Source organism: Schistocerca americana, chromosome X (genome assembly GCF_021461395.2).
Source record: "Schistocerca americana isolate TAMUIC-IGC-003095 chromosome X, iqSchAmer2.1, whole genome shotgun sequence".
In the NCBI taxonomy this organism is placed as follows: Eukaryota; Metazoa; Arthropoda; class Insecta; order Orthoptera; family Acrididae; genus Schistocerca; species Schistocerca americana.
In genome coordinates, this window is record NC_060130.1 from 653,010,453 (window position 1) to 653,023,681 (window position 13,229).

A 13,229-nucleotide genomic window follows, 5' to 3' on the forward strand; every position below is an offset into this window, starting at 1 on the left:
TGAAACCCTGACTGTTTCTGGACCTTCCACATCAAAACTGCAAAGTGGTAAGTAAACTGTGGCACTTCCTTTAGTTCTTCTAAGAAAACTGTGCAAAGACACAGTTGCAGAAGTCACTAATGTTGCTTTTTCAGGACTTAAGTGCGTAATTGTTCTAAAACACTGAAAAACTGCTTACAATGTTCCAAAAAATATTCTCCACAATTCTTCTAGCGCGAGATATTTGGTAATTAAACATTCTTTATGGCTGCCTCTCTCTTGCCACCCTGCGTATGGTTTCATCATGTACTCTGAAAGAGCAAAAGCATCATCTCCCGCTATAACAAATGGCAGATCTTCACAGTCAGAATCCATTTCTATTGCTTTTTTGTAGCAAAAAATAAAAATGCCGAACATTTGTTTACAAGAGCTTGAAACTGTTGTCAACATTTTTCAACAGTTGTATGTCTGCCAAACTCACAGCAGTTGCAGTTTTGCCAAACTTACAACAGTTGCATGTTTTTGTTTGTTGGAGTTGGTTTTCAGTGTAAAGGTACCTTAATACTGATTAATCTGCAATCTAAACACAAAAAGCTGTGTCTGCTGACTGTGGTATTCGGTTAACAGAAAACACAGATGGCTGAAAGACAATTCACTACTATCTGAGGGTGGTTTCAATTTTTGCACCATTTCGTATAAACAACTACTCGAAGACAAAAACAAAGCACTTTGCTGCCTACCATAAATGTTGTAAGCAAAACGGTAGAGTTCAAAACAATGGAGGTAGGCTTCCCAGTTCTTCAACGACTCGTCAAATGCAGCATATAGTGGTGGGGTGTAGCTACAGCCATCGACTGATGTGGTCACTGCTACCGAGACACAGGCTGGAGAAGAGTGGCCTGCTGTACTTTGTGTCATTGCTTATAAGCCTCAAAATACTGGTGTTGTAGCTGCTGCTGCAGTGACAGCTGTTGCTGCTAATGTTACATAATGTTGGTGTCTCTAACACAGGAACCACAGGCAAACACGTCAGCATAAACACAATAGGATTAAAACTCATCACCACTAAAGTAACTGCCCTCGGCACGAATGCGTAATGTGGGAACAAAGCCAAAATTGTCCTGAGCAGAGCACTGTATAGACACCAGAACATAAGCCGGAAAGTCTACGTCCAAAGCAGGGTAGATATCCAAATAGCAGCTAGGCGAGACTTAACAGAGGTCATGTGGCGTACTAAAGGGGACTGGCCCACAGGCGCATGCTTAGATCTGTGCTGCTATTGGGTCCTCTCAAGTGACCCTGTGATTGCACCTCGGGTAGCAACTGACAGGTGCTAACTGTAGTGCCTCAGATCGACTATCAGTATCCTCTGTTAGTGAGTATATTAACCCTCTCCCCAAGTATAATGGAAAACCTAGCCTGAAGCAACAATTGTAAAATGCAACAGGGGCTACGTCTCACCCAAAACAAATTATGACACAGTGTCTTTAGATTTATATGCACAATCAAGGAGAGAGCGAGGTGAAAAAGCTTGCCGTATCTTGTGTGTTCAGAATTCCAGTTTAGTTATTCAGTTTTTCTATTAAAAGAATGCTCTTTCACCTGACTTGTTCATGAACACATAACATTTCTAATATATGCATGTCTTCTACAGTGATACCTTTTTTCCCAGCTTTATAAGTTTTCTAACACATCATCAATGATATACTGACAATAATCAATATTCTAATTAATGCCTTCCAACAGTTTCCATCGTTAGTTTATGATCATTTCTGTTTTCGATTTTTATTCTCTTCCAAGCAAATGAGATGGTTCTTAACAGTCTATCCTCAGTGTGGTCTACTTTGACAGACAACATGACATCATGTCAATACATAATTCATAGGTTGGCACCAGGCATTACACCACCAAAGGCAGCCATATAGCAATCATGTTCTTCAACGATGACTGTCCTACAGACACACTCCTCTCAACCAGTGCACACATCACTACTATTAAAGTGCATAAGAGGCCACCACAGCCTATCACCGGCCCCTTCTGTATCATGAACAATGCCTGCGAGTACTCAACCTCTCCCCATCACTGACTACAGTATAAAGGACTCAGCTATGAACATTGGCACTCTCTACAATACACTGTTTCAATCTCACTGCATTTGTGTTCAATTCACTGAGTTAAATAAACATTTTTTACATAATTGTTATTGTGTTGTTCATTGTCCATTTTAGAACCCACACATTGCAACATAATATAGCAATCAGTATTTGGAATTTGGTCCACTGATGGTAAGTATTGGGCAGCCAAAATATGTTCTTGAGTTAATTTTGCAAGACACTAAAAGAGGAGAGCAAAATAATAGTTTCCTTGTGAAAACATGTCCTGAAACAGTAGAACAAGCAGTTTAATCATGACAAGTTATAGCTATACATTGGTCATCTTCAGAATCTATAACAGAAACAGGAAGAATATCTTAAATTAAAATCTTAGAATTTTTCAAATATTGTCATTTATATTTATGAGTGACAAAAAGTGAAATTAAAAATACCCAATAATCATAGGTAGCACAAGGTGACCGCAGTGATCATGATGTGTCATGGTGCCGCCAATCTGGCAGACTACAATAATGAGCAGCATAGGGGGTAAATGTCAAATATGATGCTTCTGTGTGTCACTGGATACAACTCATGATCTTTAATCCTTTATAGTGAGAGCAATTCAAACAGCAACCCCTATATCAATGAAGTCTCACAGCTCAATAAACTGTTGCTCCTTTAGACAGCACTGCATGCCATATTTCAGTGGAATAATGCCAGGTCATGTGATGTGCCAACCTTGCAGGTCATCCTCAAAGGAAAAACAGTACCACTGATTTCCTGGCCCCACTTGTCATCTACTAAATACATCCGGGATTCTGTTGCTTTGCAACTTGTTTTTCATGCTTCTCCAACAACCACCATTGATGTTTTGTTGACATGTAAACAAATTTTATGGTGGGATATCTCTCAGGATATTTCCACACTTTGTTTGATTGCATGGTCAAAGTTTACAGGTCCCAGTTAAAGCATGCAGAAGGGCTTCATGCCCCACTGAATTCCCAAAGTTAGATATCAGGTACAATTCTACATTCCTTATCACTGGTGTATTGTCACATCTCTAATTTGCAGTATCAAGTTCATTTCAGTCACAAATATGCTTCTTGGTTTCCAAATTTTCACAAACATGACTGTAAAGTAAATCTACTCACCAAGTGGTGGTGCGAGAACACACACACACACACACACACACACACACACACACACACACACACACACAAAGGTTTAAGCTGTCGAAGCCAATGGCTCCTTCTTCTGGCAGAAGACCTGAAGGGGAAGGAAGAGGGGTGAAGAAAAAGGAGCAGAGAGGTTTAGAGGAAGGTGGAAAGGTCTACAGTTCAGAAAAGTCCCCCAAAACTCTGGGTCACGGGAGGATTACCAGACGGATTATTGTTGGGGGACTTCACTAGACGAGATTTGAAAACCTGAGAGCTTAAAAGTGGAAGACAGGGTAATATGCAACACAGAGATTACTACTAAAGCATTGTGCACAAGTCGATAAGAGTGAAAAGCTAAGTGCACTGTATGTAGTAGAGGTGGGAGAGGGACAGTGAAAAATAGTCAGAAAATGAAAGATGTGGAAAACTAAAATGGAGGGATGAAAGGGATAGTTACTGTGAAGAAATTTTGAGATGGAAAGAATTAACATAAATTAAGGCCGGGTGGATGGCGAGAATCAAGGATATGTTGTAGCAGTAGTTCCCACCTGCTGAGTTCTGAGAAACTGGTGTCTGGGGGAAGAATCCAGAAGGCACGTGTGGTGAAACAGACACCGAGGTTGTGACTGTCATGTTGTAAATCTTGTTTGTCATGTTGTAGAAAATGTTCTGCAACAGGATATTGTGTGTTGCTGGTGTACACCCTCTGCATATGCCCATTCATCCTGATTGATTGCTGGGTGGTGGTCATGGCGATGTAAAAGGCTGAACAGTGTTTACATAACAGCTGGTATATGACATGTCGTTTCACAGATGGCTCTCCCTTTGATACTATATGTTTTTCCAGTTACAGGGCTGGAATGGGTGGTGGTAGGAGGTGCATAGGGCAAGTCTTGCAGCAGGGACAGTCACAGAGGTGGGAGTTATAGGGTGGGGAGATGGGTAGAAAAGGAAGCACAGGGTCTGATAAGGATATTGCAGAGATTGGAAGGGCAACAAAAAGGTTTTCTGTGTGTGGTGCACAAAATCTCAGACAGAATGGATCTCATATTAGGGCATGATTTTAGGAAGTCATGGTCTTGTCAAAGTAGCTGATTAATACATTCAAGACCACGATAATACTGGGTGACAAGTGGTGTGGTCCAAAGTGATTTTTCGGAGGGATCAGCAATACGAGGATTGGTTGTGGTGGTCCGGGAAATCTGCTTTTCAACTAGGCTGTTGGGATAATTACATCCTGTGAAGGCTGAGGTGAGAGTGGTGGAGCACACATTTTTCTTACATGCCTTTGTAAATGAAATTGGAAGGAAACACTATTGAATGGTACAGATACTCCCTACAATGTATTTCTCAGTACTTGCAAAGGAGGGTTTTGACTTAAGAGGGTGAATGGACATACAATATCACATACCTGTTATTGGGCCATTTGACTGCTTTGGTGGCTGCCAGTTCAAATTCACAATTGTTGGATTGTCTTCAACAGGAACAACAGTCAGATCTCGAGGCTGAGAAGATGGTCTTTCTTCTTGCGTCATATTCATAACAACCATGCTCCATGGACTAGATCGTCGCCCCTATCAGGAAAGATTTATAAAGACTTTAAATATTTGATATATGGAATCTACATTGCTGGCCCCAACATTACAACACCAGAACTGTCACCTCTGGTAAAAACAATGGCTCTAACCAAGCTGGGCATCAAGTCATACCAAGCTCATATTAAGGATACAGATAAGTCATTCCACACTATTTCAGCTCTATGTTACAGTTCATCAATCTTATGGGTTGGCAAGTGTGTGTAAGTCTCCAGTAACAAACAACTAGATGTTTCCAAAGAGAGAGATCTGAGAAACATGCTGGCCACAGCAACAGTCAAAATCCCTCTGTACATATGTCAGTCAGGACAGCATGAGAAACATGCTGTTTTGTATTATCTTGTTAAAAGATAAAGTGACAGAGACCTCAAAGATAGGGCACAGCCATCAGCCCTAACACATTAGAAGTGTAACGACTGCTATCCAAATTCCAAGCTGTGTGAAACAGAGGTGATCATGTCATGTACCCATAGGCAATCCATATCATTACAACAGGAGCTAGGCCTGTATACTGACAATGAACACAGTCTGGCAACATTCATTCTGATCAGAGCCTCCACATATGGATATGTCCATTGTGAAGCTCCACATAGAACGAGGATAAATCTAAAAAGATTAAATGGTGCCACTTCTACTTCCAAAGTTGTCATTGGATCTGGCATTGTCAGTGCCTTCCTCTAACATCACTTCAAGTAAGGCGCAACAATGATTGCTGTGCTGACAGTCCATGGCACTCAAGACGTCATCATGGGTACCTGTCTCCCTGCAAAATAGGCCATTTTGTGAATCTTGGTATGTGACCATCTGTACAACAATCCCGCACAGATGAGTGAATAATATCTCTCTCTTCTCAGGTGCTAGTCATTGGGCTGTTGACATCTTGCATGATGTTGAGTGTGCTCCCCCCCCCCCCCCTCTCTAAATCCATCAATTATATATTCTCATGACAGTCTTGACATCCTTACAAATGTTAGTATAAATATCTTGAATGATAAACCACAGTCTCAATAGGCCATGACCCTGCCGCTGTTTAATTCTGACACATAGGGGTAAACAAGGCATAAACTGATTTTCTCGAAACAATTTTCTCAATGAGAAACCTAATGCATAATCTTTCCTTGTATGAAGAATGTAGATGGCATTACACTTATCTACCTTGTGAAGCTGCTCTGAAATGTTAGTCATTTGCATATCATATCACGTAGCACACTTTACATCAATTTGATGTCCGTTTCATGCCTCATGGTGTTACAATGTCAGAAATGCCAGCAATGTATGAGTGATACCACAGCAATGTATGAGTGATACCACAGCACTGTATGAGTGATACCAAATAACAAAGTACGGCAGTGACTACAAATAGAGAGGAATAATAAAAGGGAAACAGGTAGATAACAATTCTATCTCAGGTGTGGAGGTTGGAGAGGGGAAGGGGAGTAAAAGAAGACAGAGGGAAAGAAGTTGCACCACACTACTAAACTGAAGTTCAAAACAGGTAGTTCAGTTGCCCTAATTAAAAATGATTTTCTGCGTTTTTCACTGATGAATGAGTTTTTGTAAACACGTACCGCAAATTCTCTGTCTTTAGAAATAGCTGGCTTAGACACAAAAATTATTTTGTTAATATTGTATCCACAGAGAAAAGAGTAAGAGTGAAGTAAATTCAGTTTTCCAGAATTAATTTTCACTCTGCAGCAGACTGTGCACTGAATACAGTTTTTTTTTTTATTAATTTGTGTTTGTATTCAAACAGACTAAAAATGTGAAGGATGATTTCAATCATTCCCTAATTAAAAATGTGTGATCTAATGACGTTAAACGAGCGAATGGCCAAAAGTCTGTAAAAATACTTCTACTGCTAAATTGCAAAATCCATGCCACATACTGCATTTTAGCACATTTAAAGAGGTCATAAAAATATTAGGTAGATAAGCCATGACTTTTGGCATTTCGTGGTATATGCAAGGGATATCTGCACTGCTATCACTTCCTATGTACTGCAGTGTGAGTTTCTTCCACCCCTCACAGATGAAATAGGTTCATGGTATTGGGCATGTTATGCACAAAAAGCTCACTGGAAGACGAAACAGGAAGCAGAAAAAACAATGAAGGGCCATCATAATGCTCAAACAAGGTCATTTATGACATTTATAGATTAGATTTTAAAGTATGATGAACATTATTTTAGTACTTCACTTAAGAAAATCAGAGTTCTGGTGAATTTTCAGTTAACAAATACCACGACAGGACAAAAATTGACGACTAGATTTGATGTGGCGGTTAGAATTAATCAAGTCTATATGTGAGAAGAATGTCTTTAAAAAGGATGTATAAGATGTCAATATTTTTGTACATTTGCCACTGTATGTAAATGAGCTGACAACAAAAACTATTTATCTGGTGCAAATTTTCTAGGCTTTAGTAGGAGGAATGGATACTCCTTGCCATAATCCAAGCACTGGTGTTTTCTGGGTAATCTGATACTTACAAAACATTAGTAGCAGCACACAGCGAGCTGGAGGACAGCACAATTACTACGGTTAATTACATATCAGAAATAAGTTATAGTGTTTCAAAAAATTCAACAGTGCAACTGCAAAACCCAATAATTAAAAATCATGGCTGAAATAACAACAATACAAAACAGGATTGATTGAGGAATAAACCACACACACACACACACACACACACACACACACACACACACACACACACACAAACACACACACCTGCTAGCCCCTCAGTGCACCAGTGTAGTCCTTTCCCCTTCTATGTTTCTCTACTCTCCCCATGCCTGCAACACAGCTTACTGATGCTGCACCTAGCAGTCCACCATACTGTCCGCATCACATCCCTGCACACTATTACAGCATTTCCTCCGCACCCCTACCCTACTATCCCATACCCTCCCTACTCCACGCCTGTTCTCAAGCTCCACGCATACCTCAGCTGAGATCACTGCTCACCACAGTTGGACCTGCCTCAACTCCTGGAGACCATCAACAGTGCCGCTTGTGTGTGTATGTGTGGGAGGGAAGGGGGGACGCAAATGTATGTTTTCTATATCTGAAGATTTGAAGGAGGACTTTGTCTGATAGCTTAGTCTACTTTTAAATGTACTTTAAATGTGGCTGTCTACCACTCAAAAGTGCATCTCATACAGTCCAGAGCAATAAATAATGCAAATAACAATTTTCATATTGCTATGGAAGTCTACTAATGAAATACAACCAAGATGAAGAGACTACATAGATGTAACTTTACAATGGCTATCACTACAAGTTAGGGAAATCTCTACTTTTTCTTGAACTGGCTACTCTCACTTCTGAAGCAAAATAAAATGTATAATCACAAAATATGGCATAACTTAAAAGTCACAACATTAAATTATCACTACTGAACTACAGTGATACTGTAGTTAAGAGGATTCACACAAATGTAGTCCACAGGGGTATCCCAGGGGTACTTCCCATATTTACTGTAATTACCCATATCATGTAAGATAAGCTTTTGAAGTTAAATGTTAATGACAATCTATGGCTCAATGATAAACTACTGTGCTTACAATTTTGTGTCCACAGTTACTTACCTTGACCACCTTCACTGTGAATTCGTACTGCGTATTTGGTTTCAAATCATCTATCATTAGATTCAGGTCTGAAGAATTCAAGTACTTGTAACGAGGGTTAGGTGAATGATGTGAAGATGTGTATCTTACTACATAATACCTATTGTCAGTCACAAACTGTAAATGAAAAGTGCAACATTAACACAGCATTAAAAATTAAAGGGTTAAACATGTTTGTAAGTCACAAATTCAAATCTATATAAAATGTTTTAAGTTTAACATGCTTATAATTGAAGTGACTCAATAATATTTAATTGAAACAAATAAAATTGATGAGTTTTGTAGGTTTCTTGATTAAACAAAGAAATAATGAGGCAATGAGAAGTTTTGTGCTAATTAATCCCATGTAACTTTTTTGTAATCAATTTGGCATTGGTCAATACACATCATAAGTCATGCACAGTGTTCATCTGGTACCTCACTTTTGTATTTATTGCTACAATAGCCAATGCTTCACCAAAATACTGTCTATTCCACTTTAACAAAATCTATTTCCAGTGCAATCTAGTCTTGGAGTCCATGAAAATGTTGATTTTCTAAACCAGGAAAAAAGCTGCTAATAAAAATTATTAATGATGACAGGTGCTGACTACCACAAGATGATACACACCAAAAGAAATAAACAGAAAAGTGTAAAAATTGCCTGGTGTTCGTTTCATAAACTGAATACAGTTTTCAAAAACAAGCATAAATTTTGTCAAATTGAAATTTACAATCAGAGTGTATTAATAGTTTTGAATCAGAGCAGTGATACATGGCCTTCTAACACAAAAATGATTTAAAAAAAAGAGGGGTTGCTAAGTGTTCAATAGAGACACACGTTCGAAATTACAAGGGGAGAGAGGAAAACAGGCATCAAGGACCAGGCTAGAAAAGAAGATGTAATTACAACCATTATGAGATATAATTGCAGGTGGACAGGATTTGTAAACAGGCCAATGGATGATGGACAGACCAAAAAGTTCTTTGCCAGATTCTAGAAGACAAAGGAAGAGCAGGACTATGAACAAACAGGCGAGTAGATGACATTAAAAAAACACACTATCAATGTTACTGGGTATAACTGAAAACTGTAAAAAATGGAAAAGTTTAGAGAAGGCTTTTATCAAGCAGTGGTTACCAAATGATTGATGATGATTATGGTGACAATGAGGATCCAATATATATTATGGCCTAATGAAATAGTAATACCAGAGATTATTTTTTAAATAATTTAGTCATGGTTAAACCATAATCAAACCATTTTTGTTTTCAACCTTCAGAAAACTCCATTTTATCCCCAAGGGGGTCATTACCTTCAGGTTGGGAACCACTGGTCTTCATGAAGCTACGTTTCATGAAGCCACATTTCATGAACCATCACATGTAACCTAATTTATGTGTGAAAGACAGGCTGTCACATTACATTCACATTTATGGACCCCGAGAAGGTTATGTACAACTGTTACAATGGAAATTTTGAATTGTGAAACTTGAGGTGGACAAGTCAGAACGTACTTCAGCGCACTTAAAACTATTAATTATCGGTACTATAAAAATAGTTTAAGTCACTCTTAACTATTTTGCTAGAGCCACTGACCAGCTACAATCCGAAGAGTGCTCAGTTGATGGAAGAAAAGCTGTGAGTAATGTTACAATATTTTTTTTTAATGGACTGACAAGTTCACATCATTGCCACAATGATACTCTGATCAAACGCCGATGCCTGAAGATGGAGAGGTGGGGAGGGGGATGGAGGCTGGGTGATTTGGAGAGGAGCTTATATAACAGCTGAAAATAGTGACTACTGTAAAGCAACCCATATTCAACAATTCTGTGTATTGATCTATCCTTTCAGACAGAAGAGGTCTTCGTCGGTCCACAAAATCTTCCATGGCCAATCACTGTCCACTTCTATGCGAGCAAGAAATTCTAAAGTAAAGGTCTCTCTTGCAGGCAGGTCAACAGGAAGCAATTCGTGCACATCGGTAATTTTGAATGGATATCAAAGAAGGATGTTTCGTAGGATTTTAAGCACCATGCTCACGGGTATGTCCAACGTTCGGGCAATTTTCCATGCACTACACGTTTGCACACCACCACTCATTTCCTCCTGCATTTCTGTGGCCACTGCTTCCACTGACTTTGAATCAATTCTTTTCTTCTCTCTACCAGGTTGCACACCAAAAGACATCGTCTTTTCAAATTTCCGAATCATTTTCTCCAGACCCATTGGACCAACGGCTTTTTTGAGGCCCTTCAGTGTCCGGAACTTCTGCAGAGCGACGTGTACACAGTCATCATTCTTGCAATACAGCTTTACAAGCAGAACATGATCCTGCATTGAGAAAGTCATGGTGAACATCGCAGATGTGAAAGGAGGAAAAGCTGTGTACCCGGCGTGTTAATACCAACTTCAATAGGTCGTGCGCATGACTGGTGTTTTCGTTTACGTCTTCTGACACATACAGCACCAGCTATTGATCAATTTTCACACTATTTTTTTTTTCTTCTGCCATATGTTTTTCCCCTTCTCCGACAATATTTTGTTGCAATTTGATGACATTTTGACCAGTGGTGTTATTTATACAGTGTTTTCAAAGTTTAATTTTATTAATCACCCTGTACGTAGAGAGGGATATGTAGAAAAATGTCTGCTTCAAGTCACCCATTTTTAAAAGCATCCATGTGAGATCAAGAATCAACAGAACATTATTCCACTGCTTCACATAATTCTACTGACAGCAGCAGCAGCAGCAGCAGAAATGGAATGTTTTGAACATACCCCTTGTAGCCTTATGCATAGCTCATGTGACTGACATGTTTCCAAGTGCTTAAAGTAGCTATTTTATATGAATGAAGAGCCCCTGCAGATATGCAGCAAAAGTTATCCTCTTCTACAAGAAGAACCTTCAGGTTGATTCTATGAACATTGCCGACTAGAGATCAAATTTTGATCTTAGTTCTCCTTTTCCAAAGAAAGAAGACAGTATCCGACAGGCGTGAATACTATGGAATCTCCAGTTTAAAAATTCATGGATGCAAAACATAAGACACAAATTATTTACATTAAATGGAAAAAACTGGGAGGCTGACTTTGGGGTAGATCAGTTGGGTTCCAGAGAAGTATAGGAAGACATGAGGCAATGCTGTATCTATGACTTATCTTACAATATAGGCTGAAGGAAGGCAAACCTATATTTATAGCATTTGTAGATTTAGAGAAAGATGTTGACAATGTGAACTGGCCAACACGCTTTGAATGTTTAAGTTAGAAGCTATAAAATTCACGGAACTAGGCGTTGTTTACAATTTGTAGAGAAACCAGACTGCAAGTGCAAGAGTCGAAGAACACGAAAGGAAGCTACAGTTGAGGTTGTAGCCTATCCCCAAAATTATTCAGTCTGTGTGCTAAGAAAGCTGTAAAACAATCCAAGGAGAAATTTCGAAAGGGAATTACAGTTCACGGACAATAAATAAAAACTTTGTGGTTTGCTGATAACATTGTAATTCTTTCAGGGATGGCCAAGGACTTGGATGAGCAGCTGAGTGGGATGCATAGTTTCTTGGGAAGATGAGTGTCAAGAAAACAAGGGTATTGGAAAGTATTTGAATAAAATCAGATGATTTGAACAGTTCTCGGGTATCCAATCGGGTGGCGTCGTAATTTCTCCACAATATTTCGGCAGACGTACATGCTGCCATCTTCAGGTGGTTCCTGATGAATGCTGTGCTGTTCCTCTTGGCGCCCTATATATACTAGCCGTAACCCCCTCCACCGTTCCTCTCCTCGTGTCTCTGGTGAGGCCGGAGCAGCGGCTACTGGAGGTGGTGGGGGAAGTGGCACCTGGCTCTGAACTGGGGTCTGCAGTCTCCGTGCTGCCGCCATCGGGGGCGGTCCTCGATCTCTGGGACATCATCTTTCTCTCCAGGCTGAGTGCAGGGTTCCAAGCCTGACTAAGTTGAAGGCCGCTGTCTTTATTAATTAGATCATCCTGTAGTCGGATTTCGATGGCCTCTTTAGTAACGCAGTCCCAGAAGTAGGAGGATTGACACAGTATTTTTGTTTTTTCATAGTCCATAGTATGGTCAGTCTTTATACAATGGTCAGCCACGGCTGATTTAGTGGCCTGGCATAATTCAGTATGGCACTTGTGTTTGCGGCACCATTCTTCTACAGTGCAGACTGTCTCCCCAATGTATGATTTTCCGCACTGACAGGGAATTTGATAAACACCTGGTTTTCGAAGGCCTAGGTGATCTTTCACTGAACCCAGTAGAGTCAAGGTTTTTGCAGGGGGTCGAAATACACATTTCACATTGTGTTTCCCCAGGATTCTGCCGATTTTTCTTGAGGTGTTTCCGGCAAACGGAATGCACGCAAACGACACAAGAGTGCGGAAAATCATACATTGAGGAGACAGTCCACACTGTAGAAGAGCGGTGCCACAAACACAAGCGCCAAAACGCCATACTGAATTACGCCAGGCCACTAAATCAGCTGTGGCTGACCACTGTATAAAGACTGGCCATACTATGGACTACGAAAAAACAAAAACACTCTGTCAATCCTCCTACTTCTGGGACTGCGTTACTATGGGACTGCATTACTAAGGAGGCCATCGAAATCCGACTACAGGACGATCTAATTAATAAAGACAGCAGCCTTAAACTTAGTCAGGCTTGGAACCCTGCACTCAGCCTAGAGAGAAAGATGCAGTCCCAGAGATCGAGGACTGCCCCGGCCGGCAGCAGCAGGGAGACTGCAGACCCCAGCTCAGACCCAGGCGCCGCTTCC

The 13,229-nt window shown here is 40.1% G+C and overlaps 1 protein-coding gene across 1 annotated transcript in view; it reads right to left on the reverse strand.

The window, feature by feature from the left end:
- Positions 1 to 13,229, reverse strand: part of LOC124554758 (neogenin) — a 247,122-nt gene that overhangs the window by 104,564 nt on the left and 129,329 nt on the right. Inside the window, exons 15-16 of the mRNA XM_047128409.1 lie at positions 8,414 to 8,569; positions 4,641 to 4,803 (exon numbers count right to left, since the gene is read on the reverse strand). Coding sequence (XP_046984365.1) covers positions 4,641 to 4,803; positions 8,414 to 8,569 — 319 coding nt within the window. The remainder of the gene's footprint in view (positions 1 to 4,640; positions 4,804 to 8,413; positions 8,570 to 13,229) is intronic.